The sequence below is a fragment of the Carassius carassius genome, chromosome 16, assembly GCF_963082965.1.
Source record: "Carassius carassius chromosome 16, fCarCar2.1, whole genome shotgun sequence".
NCBI lineage: Eukaryota > Metazoa > Chordata > Actinopteri > Cypriniformes > Cyprinidae > Carassius > Carassius carassius.
This window is the reverse complement of record NC_081770.1, coordinates 19,587,703-19,609,263: the sequence shown is the minus strand read 5'-3', so window position 1 is coordinate 19,609,263 and position 21,561 is coordinate 19,587,703. Positions and strand designations below refer to the sequence as shown.

The window sequence follows — 21,561 nt, the reverse complement described above, 5'->3', positions numbered from 1 at the left end:
CTTGGTGGAAAAACATCTCGATGCATTCACAGAATTTCATCGCTGGCAATGTGAAAACCTTTAATGCTGCTTTGACATTCATTAAAAAATATATTCAGCATCAACTTATGCAGACAGACTAGGAAAAAACAAACTTCATGCTTATTAGTTTATGCTTCGTATTACATTCTTCCACAGAAAGACACCAGATGCCAGTTTTCCCACTTTCATGAGTCATAGCTAAACAGATGATTCAAACCTTAACAATGTTGTTTGTTTAGATTGTTAATATTTTCTATTCTTAAATTGAAGTAAATATATTATCATAATTGTTTGTCAAATGATTCTATTACGTTATAACATTTTAATGGTTTATAATTCAAGTATTCTATTATTACAAATTATTATTAACTGTAACTAAAATGATTATTATTCTAATAATCAGTTATTCTAATAATTAGAGAAAATAAAAAATTATTAGTAACAATACAATTAGTATGTTTACGATTATTGCTGCTATTATACATCAATAATTATATTAATATTATTACTATTATTATATATTATTACTATCAACTAATTGTGATATCAATAAAAAAAATTATAACATTATTATAACAATAATAAACTACATATTTTCAAAATAAATATTATTATTATTATTATTAACTTTAAAAAGATGGTAATAAGATTATTTGTAATTCAGAATACTATTAATACTACTAATAATATTATCAATACAATAATAAAGTTAATTAACATTATTATTGTTTATTATTAATTGCTTAATAATAAAATTAATAGTAATTGCTATTAAAAATTATATTACTAAATAAAAATAATGATAATAACAATTATCAAAATTGCTGTTATTATTATTATTAGTAGTAGTAGTAGTATTGATATAAAAAAACAGTTAACAATTTTTATTTATTATTATTAATTCCTTTTAAAATCTGGACAATAACTACATTATTTATAATACAAAATATGATTTAATTCTAATATTATCAAAACAATAATAACTATTATAACATTATTATAATACATTATTACTTATTGCTATTAATTAACAGTTATATTGCCATATAAAATAATGCTAATAACAAGAGAACAATTGTAATAAAAAAAAAATGATGTTAATATGAAATATTCATTATTATTATTATTATTACTACTATTATGTTGAGTGAGCAGAGGTGGAAAAGGGTTACCACTGTAAAAGTGAATGTCTACTTTTAATTGTTAGTCTATTTATAATTGTCATAATTTGTTATCAGGCTTTTTTTTCTTTTTCTTTTTTTTTGGTGTTGTTGTGTTTTTTTGTTTTTGTCTTAAATATAAATAATATATACAGTATGTTGATTCTGACACACACAAAAAATGTTTCTCTCTTTTTTTTTCTCTCTTTTTTTTTTTGTCATCCAGACATGTAGGAATCTCAGCACTACAGTCAAAAGAATAGTTCTGGTCCCTGGTGCCATATTTAATTTAACACAGTGAAAACAAGCACTGAGCGAGAGAGAGAGAGAGAGAGAGAGAGAGACAGTCTGTTTAACACCTTGTAATGTGTATCTGTGTTTAATGGTCAGCTGATAAAGGTGTCTAGACTTGGGTAGTGAGTGTTGTTTACTTGACTGCCACAATCTGTCTGAAAGCAATAAAATGACTCAACAAAAACAGGTTGTTTTGAGAGACTATATTATACTTTATTAATTTATGTACTACCCTAAAAATGACTTTATAGTCATTTTCCTGCACCGTTTGCTTCAGATACAAGTGATTTTTCTCAGGAGGATGAGATTACACGAGGCAGAGACGGGCATTATGGGATGGTTCAGTGTTCCAGAGTGTATTGTATTGTATTGTGTTGATGGAATGCGCCTGAATCGAGGTGCCAGACCTGTGGTGTAATATCAGAAGAAGGGGGTTCCCATGTTACCTCTGAGTCTGAGGATATTGAAATATGGACAAGTTTGTTTGAGGAACACAAATGCACTCTTCTGCAAATTTAAATGAATTATAATTTTTACTTTAAAGTTATACTTTACTTATAGTGTCATGTTAAGAGCATCATGTGGAAATAATTTATATATATATATATATATATATATATATATATATATATATAGTCCATATTTCAATATCCTCAGACTGAGTGGTTATATGGAAATCTCCTTCTTCTGATATATATCTATATCTATATCCATTTCATTCATTTCAGATTTTCTATACACATTCCTTTGACTTCTTTTCATCCAAAAAAATACGTAAAAGTATACTAATATTTTACTACTATATTTTGTTTACCATATTTTCGTGGTTTAGTAATGGTACATACTGTACTGTTCAAAAGTTCGAAAAATTATGATTATTATGATTTATAATAATAATAATAATTAAATTAGTAGTAAATATAACAGTTATAATTAATAATTATAGAAAACAAAAATAATTAAAAACTACAATTATTGATTATTATTGTTACTACTATTATTAAATATATTCATTATATTATATTAATATTATTATTATATACTGTTACTTTTAATTAATTGTAATATTAACAAATCTAAATAATTAAAATAGTAACAAATATTTAAAATATAAATTTAAATAAATTGTTAATTTTACTTAAACGTGTGTATATATATAACTAACACTAACTGATAAACAGAACAGCGTTTATTTTGATATAGAAATATTTATTATTTTATAAATGTCTTTACCGTGCCTTCGGATTAATTTAATGCATCATTGCTTAACAAAAAAATCTAAACAGACACTGAAACGTTTGAACTGATCTGTATAAGCATATTATACAGAAATGTATACCATTGGGGTTCTATTTTATATTTGTATAATTAAATTTAAAAAAAAATTTTTTAAATGAAACCTCATATAATTACGTTTTTTTTTTTTTTTTGACATCCTAATGCCTCATTGTTTTACAGTTTATTTCTTTCTGTCTCTTAAATCCTAAAACATTATTTTGAATTCCAAATGCTGGAAGTGGTCCCAGACTTTTCATCTTTCCCTCTGTAAATGTATTTATGTATCATGTGCTTTGTCAGCGCTCATCCTATACAGACTCTATAGAGTTGATCATTTCTCTTCAATGGCAGAATACTTTGCTCACAAAGCAGTTCAACTGTATCATCCAAACTAGCTACACGACAAAAATATCCACCTCGGTGTGAAGCTTCCTAAAAATGTGCTGCGGTGATTTCCTACAACGTTAAGTTAAATGAAAGAAAGAGAACTGAAAGTGAACGTCACATGACAGGCACTCAATGAATGAGTGTCACATGACGAGAGGCATCTGTATAGTTACAGTCTGTGTAGTTGTACACATCTACAATTCAATTTAAACGCTAAATATGAACATTTAGTCATTATTTGCTTACTTTTTAGGGTTTATTTGTCTTTTTTACGTCCCACCCTCACTCTATCGGTCATGTGACTTTTTGTTTTCTGACACAAAACTGTGAATTTCCTTGCTTCCTTTTTTGCCCGTCTGTTTACTCTACTCGTGATCCATCATGAAACTCTGGACTTCTTCTGTCTCGGTTCTCAGGCAGCAGCATCTCAGCGGCCCGTCAGACATGCACACGGATTTGTTTCCCAACGGCCTCAGTGACTTTGATTTGCCGAGTCTGAATCTCTCTCAGAATGAAGACCTTCCTCTGGTAAGACCCTGCTGCTTTCATCCTCTTTAGGGTGTGTTTATGGCTAAAGAAAATACGTCTGGATGTTATAAAGACTGTAAAGACTGCGTCACAGAGACTTGCTATTGATAAGCGCATAGTTTTTTAGCAAGTTTTAAGTCTGTAGATAGCATCAGATTAGAGTGGCAAAAGACCATTTTAGTGCTAAATAACCTTTTTAAGGTTTTGTGAAGCAGTGGATGGGTTGTGATCATGGCTTTTTAGAAGGGCTGCTCGATTATGGCAAAAATCGAAATCATGATTATTTTTGATTAGCATTAAAAGTATGACTATTTCACATGATTAGTTATTGACTCAAATGTCATGCATTTATGGGACTTATTAAAACATATTTAAAGAGTGGGTTTCCTTGAACTTAAAGGTGCTGTTTGTAAGTTTTTGACTCATAAAAATACCATAATATGTTTGCAGATACTTAAAAAACATGCTAAGTTAACATACTTGTTTATCTGAAAAACAATGCTACAGTCAGTTATTCTCCTTTGAAAATGTGTGTTCCAAGACGGAATGTTGGTCTCTGTTTTGGTTTGTGAAACCCACCCAATGCAATACCTAGTTTAAACAATCGCTGTCAATCCTACATACACCACCTTTAAAATAAAATTCATTAAACAAATAAATGTAAAATAAAAAAAATAAAAAAGATTGTATATAAATGTGCATATTTTTAATTAAATTTTATAAAAATGCTAAATAAAAATCTATAAATCTACTAAATATTTATTTATCATATAGTCATGATATCGTTAATTAAAATCGTTAAATTATTAGTTATTGACTTGGAAATGTCATGCATATATTAGACTTATAAAAAATATTTTAAAAGTGGGTTTATTTGAACTAAAAAGAAAATTAATTAAACAAATAAATGTAAAAAAAAACTTTTTAAATGTTTATATGAATGTGCATGGATTTAAATAATATAATAAAATTATAAATAGAAATGCTACTTAAAACAAAAGAAGACAAAATCATAAAATCGTTACTTAAAATTGTTAAATCTGATTAATCACCCTGAGTCTTGCTCATCTGGCAGCGGAAAAAAAACATCTTCTTCCTTTTCTATTAATTTAAATGTGTACTCTGACAAAATAAACATTTTTAAATCCTAAATAATTAATTGTACTTCAGTTTATGTTTTATCAGAGGCAGAGGCCTTATTTAAATGTTTTCCCAGTTCCTCTTTTAATCTTCCCCACCTGCCTTTACATATTGTTTAAAAAAAAAACTTTTTAAAATATATTTTAAATCTGTAAGGCAGGCGGGGACATTTAAAAGTGTTCCTGGGAAATAAAAAATGTAAAAATAAAAAAATGCACATAATAAATTGCAACTAATCATATTGTAATAAATACAAAAAATACATGAAAAATAAAGGCTGCATGACGTCCTCATAATTAGTGACGATTTGTAACGATTGAAGATTTTTGCATGATAAATTATTCGCAGACGAGTGCATAAAATCATCAGAATGTGTTTTTATGCTAAACAATTTTGGTACTGAATCACCACTAAAGAAGACTTGCAGGAGTGTAAAAATGAGAACCCTTAACCTCAAAGACTTTATGTAAAAATTGTTCTAATTATAAAACGGGTTTTCTGAACATTTCCCCCATCTGCCATTGTCCCACTCTGCCACGCTTCCACTTTCATTTCTACACAACAAATGATTTTTATAAGAAGAGGTGCCTCCCAAACAGGACAGCCGGTAAAGAGGCTGACTGATGTGATTCATTTCAGTGTTGTCACACACACCTTCTTCCCGTCACGTTTAGACCTGCGTCCCGCACCTGTAAGTACCACATAATGGCCTTTAAATGTGGATGCACCCTCTGACCCCTGCATGTTCACCGTGTAGGAGTCAGACACCAGCGACACATTTTCTGGCTCCACTTTAATCGCTGTAACAAAATCCCTCCAGCGCTGGTTTCGGGTTCCCGTCTCTCCGTAGCTAAGTCTACTTGAGTGTTTGTAGTGTTTTGAACGTTACCTCAGCGGCTGAATACAGAACACCACTTTCTATCTCAATTGGCTGAATGGGGAAAAAGACAAAAATAAAGCTGCATTAAGGCATAATGTCACCTGTTAAAGAGTGTGGGTTGATGGGAAGCTTATGAAAGAGAAAAACAATTAGGTGAAGCGTTCAGACTGGATGATAAAGCAAAAAAAAAATTCTGCCTTTTATTTTCAGTATTCAAAATATTTATTGAATATTAGACCAAAAAAACCATTTAATAATACAAAACTGCAATAGGGTTGTGCCGATAGACGATAGTATCGTGTTTTTGTCCCACACATTTAATGGCTGGTACACAGCAATGCACTCTTCTCATACATGAGAGATTAACTCTTTCATGGCGTTACAAATAAAGTTAAGACAAAATAATAACATCCATAGAGGTTCTCACGTAGTCCTTCTCTTAAAGACTGATCACTTATAACACTCACTATGTGGTGATGTAGAAGGACTACGTACGTGAGAATCACTGGGGATGATAAGTTCGCTCTGTGGCCTGTTATTATTTTCATGCTCATCGCACTATAATGTGATGCATGCAAAATACATAGTTTTGGCCGTTACAAAGTCTCCATCCACAAACAGGCTTACATCATATTTCATTGCACTTTAAGAAGTAATCTGAACAGTCTATATATTTGCAATATTTTAAAGAGCCCTCACTAACTGAGTTTAATGCCACAGTTATGTTAGAAAGCATCTCATTCTTGTTTCTGTGGCGGTGCGTCAGACTCATCATGAGGCGCGTGGTCCGGAGCGCTGTATGACTGATGAATCAGTTCAATTCAGCTTTACTCCAAATTAGGGCTGGGATAAACGATTATTTTTTAAATGATTAATCTAGCGATTATTTTTTCCGATGCATCGATTAATCTAACGATTAATTTTTCCAGACCGATTCGATTTCGATTATCTCCCCATTAATTGACTATTAACAATTTATACATGTTGATTTACATATCTGAATGAAAAAAACATGAATTCCTTAACATTGCAATATATGTTTATTGCTCTTAAAATTACAAAATAAAAGACTGACTAAGAATGCATTACTTTGCACTTGTATAGAGATAGCATTCAATAAAACCTTGAAGCCTTGAAAACACATAGCTTACTGAAACAAGCTTACTGAACACATAGGGCCTAGCTTACTGAAAAAAAGTTCTTCTTTCAGATGAAAATAACAACAACTTGATGTCTAGCATTCAATAAAAAAGGTCACCCAAAATACTTGTTTAGAGCAATTGAAAGAATACAGTAACCAATGTAAACTTTAGGGCTTTAAGCTAATACAGAGTGCTTTTCCAAAAAAAAAAAAAAAAAATTAACAGTGGGAGCAAGCAGCCTGTCATGGAGAAAAAAAAAATCTCCCAATGCTCCACGTGAAAATTTGGCGTTCCGCCCTTTTTCTATCGTGTCTCATGATTTTGGTTAATATGCACGAGGGAGGGAGAGAGAGAGAGAGAGAGCAAGACAGCGCTCGTGTAGTTTGAAGACTGTGAGTGCGCAAGCGCGCGTGAAACTTTGGTGTTTTTCTATCGTGTTTAATGATTTTGATTAATATGCACGAGGGAGAGAGAGAGCAAGAAGCGCTCGTGTTGTTTGAAGACTGTGAGTGCGCGCGCACAGCGGGGCTCTCTCTCATACGCGCCCTGTCAGGCGCAGCACAGTCATTCTATTCTAAATCACTCACCGATCAAATAAGGCTTTGACAGCCGCCAAATAAAAGATCAATGCAGAAAAACCCCTGGATTGGTTATATAACGTTGGACAGAATGTTGTTCCGGCCATCGCGTATATTCAGCGCACATAAGGTAAACGTTTTGCAAAGTTTTTTAGAGAAATAAAAACAGGTTGACGAATCGATGCGCATATTTTGCGTCGACGTATTTTTTGCGTCGACGTCATCGATGACCTCGACGCGTTGTCCCAGCCCTACTCCAAATGTATCAACTTACCTGTTTTGAATACTTTATATTTAACGTGTTCGTTTATGTCCAATATTAGTGTTAAACTGTTGGACTTGATGAAATCTACTATTGATTTTCACCGTTGACTGATTTTGCAGAACATTTGCATAACTGATAACTTCCGGGCGCAGATGCGGCAGATTTGTCAAAGGACGCGCGATATATGACAGTTGCGTCTGACTATATATGAACTAAATACAATATTTTTATATTTAACGTTAGTTTATCAGTATGTTTGAAAGTATATTTTTACGATTATTGGTGATTCCATAGACTCTCTTGCGCACCTGCGCGGTTTATAACACCAAATAGTTATACTATGGCAAGAACAAAGAGCAAGAGTCTCTCTCTTGCTCCACCCACTCACGATAATAACGTGTATCGTCGATCTCACGGGCTGACAATATGACGATTTGAAAAATGACCATATCGCCCAACACTAAACTGCAATAATATTTGTAATATTAATTTTGACTTTATTTTGTTATTAAATATATCAGAGTATTCATATACAACTACTCGTATTAAATAATTTTCTTCATCTTTTTTCCAGTATTCAGAATATTTCATCAGTAATAAATAAAACCTGACAAATGTTACTAAATTATTTAATTACAAAAAAATTATACACTTTTATATTATTCAATAATAGTTATTATATATGAGTGTGTGTGTGTGTGTGTGTGTGTGTGTGTGTGTATATATATATATATATATATATATATATATATATATATATATAAAAATGTCAATTATAATGTAATAATAAATGCTAAAAATATATACATTAAAACATTTATTTCTGCAATATTAGATAAAAAAGTTGACAAATATTATTTAAATACTTAATTTTTAGGTAAAACCTGACAAATATAATTTATTTAATATTTATATTTAATATTTTAATTTTTAATTTTAACTATTTTTTATCATTTATATGTTCAGCACTTGAAAGGTGACTTGACAATTTTTATATTAAATCGTATTTCTTATATTTATTTCTTTAATATTACATTACAATTTTTATTTAAATATTACATAAATTAAAAATGATAAGTGTACAATATTATTATTATTATTGCTATTTGTGATATATTGTGCATTTTATATATATATATATTCATTATCTTATAAATGGGTTGTATGAGCTTCTCAGTGTCCTTATACAGGAAGCATTTAAGGCTTTATTTAAAATAGCACTGTTTGAAGATGCAGATAAATTGTTAAAATAATTTCTGGGAACAGTCTGGGGAAAAAAATCCAAATGTAATAGCTAATCATGTTTAATTAGAGATGCTCTGGTCAAATAAAAAGCATCAAATGAAGTCTTCCATCTGCTCTTGCTAGTGTCATGTCTGGGTGATTCAGACTCAAGAAAGATACATGTATTGTGGTTAATGCCATGCTTTCCGTCAGAAGATCACAGTCATGGCACACAGCTGCTGTAGGGAAGACTCTCCATCACACTGACACTGAACAAATATGACACATCAGTCCAGCCCAATATCCCAGCAGCCTTTCTGTGTGTCTCTTTCTGTCAGTCTGACATTAAACATTCAAAGCTGTGCGCTTGTTCAGGATGTCGTTCCTCATCATATGAAGCTCTCTCACGATTTCCTCTTTTTGTTTAGACACGAGCTGTTGTTTACAGGATGTACAAGGGTGCAATCAAAATAACGACAGACCGCAAATCTTCAGGCCTCCAAACCCACAGCTTGATGCTCTGTTGAAGATACTCTGTTTACTGACGGGTCACTCGGTTTTACAACTACTTAAAAATAATAATAATAATAATAATAATATTAATAGCATTAGTAGTATTATGATTCATGTATTTTAACCTGAGGAATATAATTTAAATATTCATTTGTGTATGATAATGATGCATTAAAAAACAAACAAAAGAAAACATTATTTTATTGTGCACATTATGTAATTTATTTTACTTATCAGATCTCTCTTTTTTCCATTTTAAATAATAATAGTAATGTTGTATTAATATTTATAGGTGTGAGAGAGACAGAAAAACAGAGACTGTTAGCATTTATTATGTGTATAATATGTAATCATAGTAATAATAGTAATTTTATTTCATTAGAAAAATATAATTTATTTTGTATTTTTAATATTTGTTTGTTTATACATTTATAAATGATGATATATCAATAAAAAATTATGATAAAATTATAATGTCAGAATTCTATAATTTATTACCATTTATTCTACAGGATGTTTATCATACTAATTAACACAAATAAAAATAAAAGGAAATAATAAAAAAACTATAACAATTAAAGATTATAAACATATATTATTAAACAAAAATAAAATATATTTTTTTCTATTCATATCTATTAAATTATATATAAATATAAAAATACTGTATATAGACAGAGAGTGGGTGTCTGTTGTTGTTTTTTGGTGGATATCTTGTAATCTAAAAAGTTTTAGGCTACATGATAGCTTGGACAATTTCTAAGTATTTGAAGTTTGTTAGCATTAATTTCGACATTTCACTCAGTATGAAACCACAGGTAGGAGGTGTGAATGATCACAGCTGTCTTGCATCAGTTCTTTGTTCTTTCTGATGATCTTGCATGCACAAATGCTAATTGTCACCTGTCACATGTACTGAAGTCATGCACCTGGTCTGAGGTTGTTGATAAGTTTGCAGATGCAAAGGCACAGAGCTTCACTGAACCCAGCCAAGTGCTGCACTGGAAATGATTGTGTTCTCGCTCATGCATGCACCTGCTCTTACAAATAACAAGAAATATGCTTATAAATGCAGGAACATTACAAGCGCATAGGGTGATCATTATTTCTGTTAGTTGTTTTCTCTCTCTTGCTTCTGATTGGCTACAGGAAGGAGGAAGGAGGTGTTTCTTTGCTTTGATGAGCACGTAAGATGCTTCTCAAACTAAAGGAAAAGACATGCTGAACTCTACAACACAAGAGAATGAGAAACCGCAGGCCGACCACAAAGCTTACAAACCTACATGCATTTGCGTACTCCTATCACAGGCACGTTCTGTAGTGCATGCATCGTCATCCGTGGCTCTGGGAGGGTCTTTGGCAAGCTTTTTGTTTGTTTTTTTCTTGAACTACTTCTGCTCTGCAGAGATTGATTTAGATGATCAGACGGCTTTGGGCGGGAGGTTGCCATAAGTGGATTTCAGAGGAAGCGTAGTCGCTAGTTTAGCCTACATCATTTTCACTTAACTGGAAGGCATTTTTCCTACACATCTTACAAGGAAGATGCCTGTGTTCAGATGTGTCTTCAAGATGTTGTCTTGCTGTTTGCCATTTATATTATGGTTTAAACATCCTATCACAATTTTTATGTATATTTTAGATATATTGTGTATGAATACACAAACACACGTTTTAAATGATATCATAAATTATATACAGACAATATATAATACAAATCAATAAAATATAAATCTATTTTATGTGTGTTAGGGCTGAACGATATATCGTTATCGTATCTATATCTAGATATGAACTTTCAAGATATATCTATCGAAAAAAAGCAACGATATAGACGATATAGATTTCCCCTCTCTGCGCTCGCCCTGCATACAACTCTGGCAGTCACAACAAACATCAGTTTTACGAGTGCCCTTGAATGCACCGCTAAAGCCAGCGCGCACACACTACCAGGGACGTGGGAACTATATTGTGAGAGGGGGGGCGGCGTTTCCATGGTGACGCGTCATTGCTTGTCACGTGACACACCGCAGCAGCAACAGCGCTGAATGAATGATGATCTGCTTTTATGTCATTTTTCCTTTTTTATTCAGAATATTCACAAATCTGTTAGCTATGGCATGAAATATCTGATATTCCGATTGTCAAATACATGCAAGTGGAAGTATATTGTTGTTTAAACACCTTTATAACGATCGCGTTAGTTGAGCTGTATGCGCAAAGGGCGCCGCCGTGGTAGTTTGTGCCGCAGACGCAGTTCAGAGAATCGGATGTGTTGGATTTACAACCTCTATGTTTACAACACGTGAATTCATCCACTTCTCCCGAAATACTTAAAAGTAAGTGGCTGGTGAACTGGGAATAGAATAGAGTAAACATTGAAGTTACTTACACAATGTGTATCTGATATGAATAAAACATGTCGAATTATAATGGAAAGGATTATTATTACCTCTTCCATAGACATCAGTGTGTATTTTACAAACTCTAAATGTATTGTTTTTTTTAGTATTTATGTGAATTTATATGTTTGAAACCTAAAATAAACAGTATGTGGTTGAAAACACTGAAAAGTTGTGATATAGGACAGCTCTGAGCGCACTGGTCTCTGGCTAAATTCAACATTTGAATTTAGCAGTTGATCATGTGATGCACTTGATCGTACACTCCAGGGACCAGCCTAGACTGATTACACCTGTGTGATTGTACGTGCAAAAGGCTTAAAAACAATACATTTTCTGACACAATATTTTGAAATGTAGGCTTAAATCAAACACATTTTAATTCAGATTCTGTATTTATATATATATATATATATATATATATATATATATGAAAACAACGGAAAACAACGAACAAAACCCCCCCCAGCTGCCTGACCCCAAAAGGGGGAGGGGGGCGGCCGCTCCCACAGCCCCCCCTGTTCCAACGTACACTGTACAGAGAAAGCGGATAAATTAGAAAGAAAGAAAATGAGTGCGGGAGATGGCAGTGCAGATTCTGACTGGGTGCCAAACCATAAATCATCTTCCATAATTTGGAAGTATTTTGGATTCAGAAAAGACGATGTAAACCAGAGTGTCGTGTTGTGCAGGTCGTGCTTAGCAAAAGAACACGTAGTCATATCGTATTGTATCGATATCGAGATATCTGGCATGAAAATCGAGATATGAAATTTTGTCCATATCGTTCAGCCCTAATGTGTGTGTGTGTGTGTGTGTGTGTGTGTGTGTGTGTGTGTGTGTGTGTGTGTGTGTGTGTGTGTAAAAATACAAATATGTATTTTCCTCAATAGCATACCCTTTTATGTTTTTTTATTGAATATTTATATTTATTTAAATTGTTTTTGTTTTATTATTTAATTTAAAATATTTTATTTAATTTAAAATACTCTAAATCATCAATAATAAAAATTTATAGTGAATATAAATATTTTTGTTCTCAATAATATACATTGTATAATGCACCTTTTATGTATATAATTTATTTATAAAATACAAAATAATAAATCTAAAAATATTTTTCTCAATAACATACATTTTATAATGCATTTTTATTTTATTTATTTTTTATATTTTAGATAGTTTTTCATTTATTATTTCATTAAAAATATTTGTTTTATTAAATTTATAATACCTTAAATAATAAAATTAATGAATATAAATATATTTTGTTTTTTTGTATAATTTCACTTATACATATATATATATATATATATATATATATATATATATATACATACATATAAAGATAAAATATTTATAAACACAAATATTTTTTCCAGTAACAAATTTTCCAGTGTAATTTATATTTTATGTATTTTATTGTATGTATTGTTTTTATATTTTGTATCTGTTTTGTTTTTATTTTAGATTTATTTTTTTATAATATATTCATTTTATTTTGTAACATGATATTTCTCTTTTTATGTTTCTAGTTGTGTTTCTAGAGTTTTGCATTCAGTTTTGCTTTTAGGAAGATCATTCTCACTACAAAATGACAGCAACACAAGAGTAATTGTGTGTGCATTAAAATGCAGATAACACGTTATACTTCTGCATTGTTAGTTCACCATATTAAAATCTGCATCTTTTCTGCGGAAAAATTAACGGCACATCTTTCTCATCTTTCTTCACCACCCCCTCAGTGGAAGAATATTATCCATACTTTAGGCTAATAATCAGTGACTCATGTTTACTGATATCTGCGCACGTCAAGGCGCCGTTCTGTCGCCGGGACCAGCAGTCACCGGCTACTTACAGCCATGATGTGCCTCCAAGACATCTATCTCTATTACTAGCCACTAACTGATTAGATCCACTCGGATGGCCTGACGTTGGTTTCTTTCGGTAAGAAGCCAAGGCAGGTGTTTATGCCAGTTTGATCCGATTTGGGAAAGTGGCCAATTGCATCCGAATGAACTCAGCATCTAGCAAGCGATGAAAACGCCTACTTAACTCATCCGCTTCGATGTGAAATGACTCGGTCTGATTGTTTTCCATTCATAAGGGATGAACACCAAAGGCTAGAGCCCCAGACCGAAAGAAATGTGCTCAGCTGGGAGCCACTAAACGTAATAATCATTAAATAATGACCTGCCAGCATTAAACAGATCCAATGCAGTGGCCACAGCGCTCTGGAGAACCGTAGCGATGCACTGTTTACACTACGAATGCGGTTGAGTTACACCACGTACTGTAAAGAGGGCCTGACTGCCAGTAACTCTAGTCACTTACCAACAAAAGCATCATTTCCTGAAAGCTCCTCCCCTCCCCTCCCCCTCGCTCAGCTCCCCTCCCCTCTCAACCACCTTTAGCATTGAGGAACTAAACCACAATCAATATGAGAGAACCTCCATGCACATACCTGTCAGTCCTCGTTGACTAGGAAGGGCACTGGGTCTCTCACATACCTGTTGTGCTGGCGGGAAAGTTGTCTTTCTTTTGCTCCGGGAATGTTATTGCAGCTGCTGTGAGCTTGCACATGGAAAGGATCTGTTGTCTTCAGGAGGTGAATGATAGTGACTTAGACCCATGTCACTCATGCAGTTTTGGACTAAGTTTTATGCACAACTGGGACGTCCTCCGCCCAAGGTAGGGCTCGTAAATCTCTTTAATGTGAGTCTTTTTTTAAGCATTTTAGGAGATTAATAATATGTTGTTAACGGGTGAGAGATTCAGGTTTGCTTGCCCAAGGAAAGAAGCTTCTTGTCTGGTGCTCTACTTTGTTTCCCTCAGATTATTTCCTTGAAGAGATAAGAAAATGATTTCCTTATCACTCTTCTTATAGCTTCTGAAGATCTGCGATCTGTCGCATAACTGTCAGTTTTTAGTTTTTTGGCATTTTTTTATGATGGGTTTTTAATGCCTGTGTTTGTTTGCAGTCATGTTGTCAGAGTGACTGTAAGTAATTATATAGTTATTATATACAGAGAATATATATATATAAATTAGTTTTTAATTAGAATTATTATTTTATTTCATTTACCCAAATAATATGCTACATTATATATGTATATATATTTGTATAAGTAAATATATATATATATATATATATATATATATATATATATATGCATATTTTTTTCTCAGTAAAAAATCATTTTATTTTGTACTTTTTATTAAATAATTTTTTTCTTTTTTTTATTAATTGTGTAATTATATAAATGTATATATGATATTTAAATATATATAAATATTTAAATAATTTATAACACAATGTAGTATAGATAATATATTTAAATATAAAATAAATCAATCACATTTTACACTGTAATTTCATTATAATTATTTTAACTTAAAAAAAATTATTTTAGCATTTTATTAATATTATTATTATTTAATTTTTATTTTTTATATATATATGTGACAAGTTCTAGATTGATATTTTGCATTTACAACCATAATTCTGATTGCAAAAGCTGACTGGTAAGAATAATTTTGATAAACTTGAAAGCTGAGAGGTGGACACAGGTGATTCTTGGATTTGGCACAGTTTGGCACAATTATTGCTCCGTTTGAATTAGAGTTTGCATTTTGAAATCTCCTTGCTGTTAAAAAGCACCAATGATTGCGTCAGTCTCAGGAAATGGATGAATTTCATTTTTTTTTTTTTTTTGTAGCACACACACAAATCTCTTCTAGTTGTGGAATGTATTTTAGATGAGAATGTCCTGTGTTGCAAGAGTTTATACTGGAGGGTACTTCCCTTTATTCCGCTCATCAGGATTTGTGCGTTATCTGAGGGGTTTGGGTCTCTATTTTGGGCCTAAGGCAGGGCGACGCTCATGATTTACGGGAACAGTGTGATGTAAAGTGCTTATAAGGCACAATGAGTCTTCGCTTCCCAAACCCACGACCTGCAGCGCTTCATCACATGCACCACATCTTCCTTGTGTTCAGATTTCCTCCTTGAACTTTGTCTTTTTTCTTCACTTTTATGTTTGTGTTTCTTTTAGTTGTCTGTTCTTTTACTTGTATGTTCTTTCATTTGTCTGTTTTGTTTGTCCATCCCTTTTACCTTGTCTATTCTCTTTCTCTTCAGGTTTGCCAGTCTTTTGTTTGCCTTGTTTGTCCATTCTGTCTACTCTTTCTCTTGTGCATTTTTTCCTTTCTCCATTCTTTTTTAATTGGTCAGTTCTCTCGTCATTGTTTTTCCTTTTATTTGTCTGTTGTGTCACTTGGGATTTATTCATCCATTCTTTTTTCATTTGTCTCTTCTCTCTTTAGGCTAGCCATTGTTCAGCCGTTTTTCATTTGTCTATTTTTTGATTTGTCTGTTTTGTTTGTCCATCCTTTTTTATTGGTCTGTTCTCTCTCTCTTTAGGTTTGCCATTGTTTGTCTGTTCTTTTGCTTGCCTCGTTTTTCCACTCCTTAATTTGTCTGTTCTGTCGCTTGTCTATTCTTTTTCACTTTTCTCTTCTCTCTTTAGGCTAGCCATTGTTCATCCATTCTATCGTTTGTCTGTTTCATTTGTCCATTCATCTAATTTGTTACGTTTGTCTATTTTTTCATTTGTCTGTTTTGTTTGTGCATTCATTTAATCTTGTCTGTTTCGTTTGTCCATTCTTTCATTTGTCCATTCGTTTAATGTTTCGTTTGTCCATTCTTTAATTTGTCTGTTTTTTGTCCATTCATTTAATCTGCCTGTTTCGTTTGTCCATTCTTTATTAATATGTCTGTTCTCTCTTTCTTTAGGTTAGCCATTGTTCGTCATTTTTCACTTATCAGTTTCTTATGCATGTTCTTTTGTTTGTCCTTTGTCCATTCATCTGTTCTTTCTTCCTTTCTGTCTTTCTATTTTGTTTGTTTGATCTTTTCGTTTATTTTTCCATTGTTTTGGTTGATTGTCTAATCTTTATCCACTTTCTTGTAGTTCATATATTCTTTTATTTGTCAATTCCTCCATTCTTTTTCTTTCTGTGACATTTTCTTTCTTTAGGCCAATTGCCTTTTTTATTCTTTCCACTTGCCTTTTTTTCTTTCCATTTTCATATACTTGTTTGCCATATTTCTTTCAGTTGTTTGCCTTCTTTCTCTTAGCTTGCCATTGTTTGTAGTTTTCTTTCATTAGTTTTGACCTTTTTTCTATTTGCCTTTTTTCTTTCTTGTAGCCAGTAGCTTATATCTTTATCTCTTTTTTTATCGTCTTTAATTTTTTTTCTCCTCTCCTTTGCCATCTTTTTGTTAATACCTGCCCTTAATCCTTATCTTGCTCCTCCCTAAACAAAATAAACAAGACATAAAACACATCAGGAAGCTTGCTGTGATAATCTGGCAGTGACGCTTCAGGCTTGTCTGCAGTTTTCCCGTCAGTGCTGGTTGGAAAGGTTCAATAAGTGTCATGCTGTGGTGTAATTTGACACATTGTCATAATAATGAGGCTTTATTTCAGTACGGGAGTGTCAAGAGATGTTTGTGTGTGGTTTATTTTCAGATTGCGGCCACCAGCTTGTCTTGCAGGTGCATCTTTTTTCCTTATATTTCATACAGGAAACATTTGCGCAGGCTTACAGTAAATGATGCATTTCTGGTGGTCCCCACAGACGAGTGCTGCCACCTCATCTCTACCGAGTCTGTCTATATTTCCCCCGGCAATGATTAAGAAAACTCTTCTACAGTAAATCACTGGCACAGAGGATATATTTTGTCATTTTCTTGTCACTTCCAGCTTTTGGTCGTTGAATGTTTATGCTGACAATGCATGGTGTTGCCCACCGAATGAAAAAAAAAAAGGCTTTAGGAAACTACCATCTTTGCCCAGTTCACCCCAACCCAAACACCTCAGTAGTCTTCGAAGCAGTTTTGATTTAAGACAGCACCGCATCCAAAAACCAAACAAAACTGAAATTGTCTGTTCACAAGGCTGGAAAGTGCCTTGCAGGATTTGTCTCTCAGGTTATGGAGTTCAGGTCACCCTGACGAAACTGTGGTGAGATTTAGGATGGATGGAAATAAATGCAAAGATTTTCCTCCATTTATGTGTCTTCCTTAGGACTACATTGCATTCTTGTAAATGCAGAAGTGACTGTATTAGACACATTGCTCAAGAAGTAACAATATGACAGTATTAAAATATTTATAGAAAGCATAATGTTGCAATTCACAACTATTTTGAAGCTTAATCTGAAAGTTATTTCTATAAAAAATCTACATCTTGCCCAATTATCTCCAACTGATTTAAAGTATGAAAATTACAATATAAAGTGACTACAAAAGTTAAAAGGAGCAAAATTATTTAAAGTTAAAGGGTTAGTTCAACCGAAAATTTAAATCCATTTCTCTTTATGTGACTTTCTTCTTTCAGAATAATCCAATTGGAATTATAGTAAAAATTGTTCTTGCTCTTCCAAGCCTTTCAATGGGTTAAGTGTTTGTTGTCAACAGTTCAGAAGACGTGAAATAAAGTGTCCCCTGTAGCGAATCCATGCGTTTTGTAAGATTAATATCCAGATTTCAAACGTAATAAACACTTTTTTTCTCACTTCTGTTGACTGTTGGGAACCAGAAAGAGGTGCAGGCGAATGTCAAAGTATATCAGCGCTGCTTGGTTAGTGACGAGTACGGAGAGAGAGAACAAAACAAAATGCTGGTCACGAATTAGAAGCACAAAATGTCGGATTTATAAAAAAAAACATCAGAGGATTTCGAAATAAGCCAAGAGGACACTGGTTTTCCTTTGCTAAAGTAAGGAAACTTTGTTTCCTTTGCTCCTACATTTCCCAGAGATGCGTGCAATGCATACGTCTTCCATATTTTGCCTGCGTGTCCCACAATCAGCAGATGTTTGAAAAAAAGTGTTTACTCCATTGGAAATATGGATATTTATCTCACAAAAACGCATGGATTCGCTACAGGGGGCCTTTATTCACCCAACACCCATCTGTATTTAACCTCAGTATGATCTAAAAAAAAAAAAAAAAAAAGAAAACCATGGTGAAGTCTCATTTTGTGGTGGTTGCAGTTTAAAATTTAATTCTTATAATCTTAACTCAAGTGATGAAAGATTCTAAAGTAATCAGTGTTGAGTACTACTGTAAGATTAATGCTGCCTGGTTTACATGTTTGAAAATGGTTAACAGTTCATTAGAAAAAAAAAATCATTAGAAATTTAGAAAGGTATTCAAAAAGTAATCAAATGTAATCAGTTGCATTGATAAAGTAATTGAAATAGTTAATTAGGGTAACTTGTAATCTGTAACCTATTATATTTCCAAAGTAAACTTCCCAAAACTGGTTTCAAGTAATAAGAACTGATATTGTTTTGAAAAGAATAAGAACAAAAGCAGCATTTAATGTCACTTGCTACTATCGCACTGTTTTGCATAATGCAAATGGTTGCATTATGAGGATATGAGTATACGTTTTTCTTCATGTAAATTTTATCTTACATGGTGTCACTGTTGAAGACTTTCTGTGCATAGTGCAGACTCGACTTCAACCATGACAAAATTTGTCAATTAGTTGTTACAGACTTACAGAAGTACAATGAAAGATCTAAGAAACCTTAGAACAATGATGGATTTCAATGAGACCATTAGAAAATTAGCCTCAAACCTTGAGGGTTAAACTTTCACGGTGTTTATTTGCAGGCATTTTAAAATAAATCTGAAAAATGTTCCTCATTTATAAGTTATTTCTCAAAATCTTTTATTTGCTAACAAATGGAAATTCCATTTAAGCAAACACATTTCAGGAAAAGTGAAATATTAATAACATTCATCAATCCGATGGCCCTCTGTCATCCTGAAGCAGGGGAATCCCTGTTTGCTGGCTCAGCAGCGGAGAAAAGGGAGTGGAGAGAGAGGAGGCGGTCTGGCCTTCCAGGAAGTCTTGCCTTGTTCCTTGTGGTTTGCCTGAGAATGTACAAAGTCAAATTATGCCGTTGTCATTTGCTAAACAATATCAAAAGTCATTCCCCTTAGAGAACTGCAGTTTTAGTTTTTTTTTTTTTTTGTTCTCTTATTGAAATCAAGTTGACTTCTGGGATTTCTTTGTTCCATTTGGCAGTGCTCTGCAAATGTGTCCTCAAAAGATCAAAGTAAGCATAAAATATGTTACAACACGATTCTGACAGCAAATCACGACTGCAATCGTTTGATCAGAGTAAATGGGCAGGTTGTGACCTTTCAGAATCCACCCGGCTGATGGTTTTGGCAGCACCTTCACTCCTGAATTGAGCACTTCTTGGTTTTTCAGGGAAGTGAATCAAGTGCTGAGATGCTCTATATCAGGTCCCTCCTGAAATGTTGCCATTCTATATATGGGCATAAAAATGTGTTTTTGTCCGTTGTCAAGTCATTCTGTGTTCCACAAGCACATCCTTCCCAGCACAATGAAATCAGTGAGCAACATCATTTGAATGCGGAAAGACAACTTAACCACTGCCTGGAGACAGGAACAGACTGTTGCTTAAACACTTGACTTATTATAGTGTGATTTAGGCCTAGACTTTTAATAAACACTGCTCCAATAAATGACATTTCAATTTTAGAAAGTTGGAAACAGTTGGAAATCTAACATTTTCGAGGACATTTATGTATGATTAGCATATAATTTTAATTATTTATCTTTTAAATGTATTACAATTTTAATGTATATAAAATAAAAGTAAATATTATTTATTGTGTGTGTGTGTATATATATATATATATATATATATTTATATATATATATATATTGTTTTTAATGGAAAATTTTAAAATAAAATGTGATATGTATGAGAAAGAGTTATGCATATAATTGCTGATTTCTGGTGCAAGTTCTTTTAAATGTGAAAATGTTCAACTACATTTCATAAAAAATTTGTATGTGTGTGTTTAAATATATTAAATATCATGGACATTAAATTAAAGATGTTTAGGTCACACTTTATTTTAAGGTGTGCTTGTCACACTTTATATGTACTTACTATTATAATAACAATTAATTACGCATAATTACATGCAAGTAATCCTAACCCTAACCAAATAGTAAGTGTGTGAGTTTGTGTGTGTATATATACACACACACACACACATACATGTATGTACACTTACTATTTGGTTAGGGTTTGATTTAGAGTTACTTGATTGTAATTATGTGTAATTAATTGTTACATATATGTTTATATATAATATTTATATATAATATTCATGTCAGTTGTGGCTCAAACATGACCACGTGAAAGATGAGCAATAAGAAAGAATAAGAAAGAAATAGAAAAGTTTTGTGTAAACTGTAATGTCAAATTGGCTTACAATAACTACTGGAGCAATGCGTAATCATATTCAATAAAGGCACGTAGGCGTTAGTTTAGAGACTAGCCAAAGCCAGCTAATGTCAATCATGTTATTCACTGCGATCCCGTCCGCGCCGTCTATTCCTAACGTATACCTACTTCAGTGGTGGTGAGGGATGTCCAGATGCTTTACGAACTTCTGTTGGCTTGCTTTTCGTTATCTCTGCATGCTTGCGACTTCAGTTCCCACAAAGCACATGATGAAGTATGTTTTTAAAAACTGTTTTAATGCTATTCTTTGATCAAATTTCCTATTATTTTTTACTTGTGTTTTAATATGTTGGCTAATGTTATATGAAGATGAAGAATTCTGTCCGGCTGTTGATAGATTTTCCATTGTTCTGCATTTCCCCAGCTAATTTTAATAAATAAGCA

General features: G+C 32.5%; 1 protein-coding gene across 4 annotated transcripts in view; it reads left to right on the top strand.

Annotated features, from left to right (window-relative positions):
- The window catches only part of sbno2b (strawberry notch homolog 2b), a 72,165-nt gene that overhangs the window by 35,160 nt on the left and 15,444 nt on the right, over positions 1-21,561 (top strand). For 3 of the 4 annotated variants that reach the window (XM_059569448.1, XM_059569449.1, XM_059569447.1), the window contains exon 4: positions 3,557-3,668. In XM_059569448.1, coding sequence (XP_059425431.1) covers positions 3,557-3,668 — 112 coding nt within the window. Of the gene's footprint in view, positions 1-3,556; positions 3,669-14,248; positions 14,501-21,561 lie in introns of those variants that run through there. The other variant, XM_059569450.1, reaches the window with a different exon arrangement.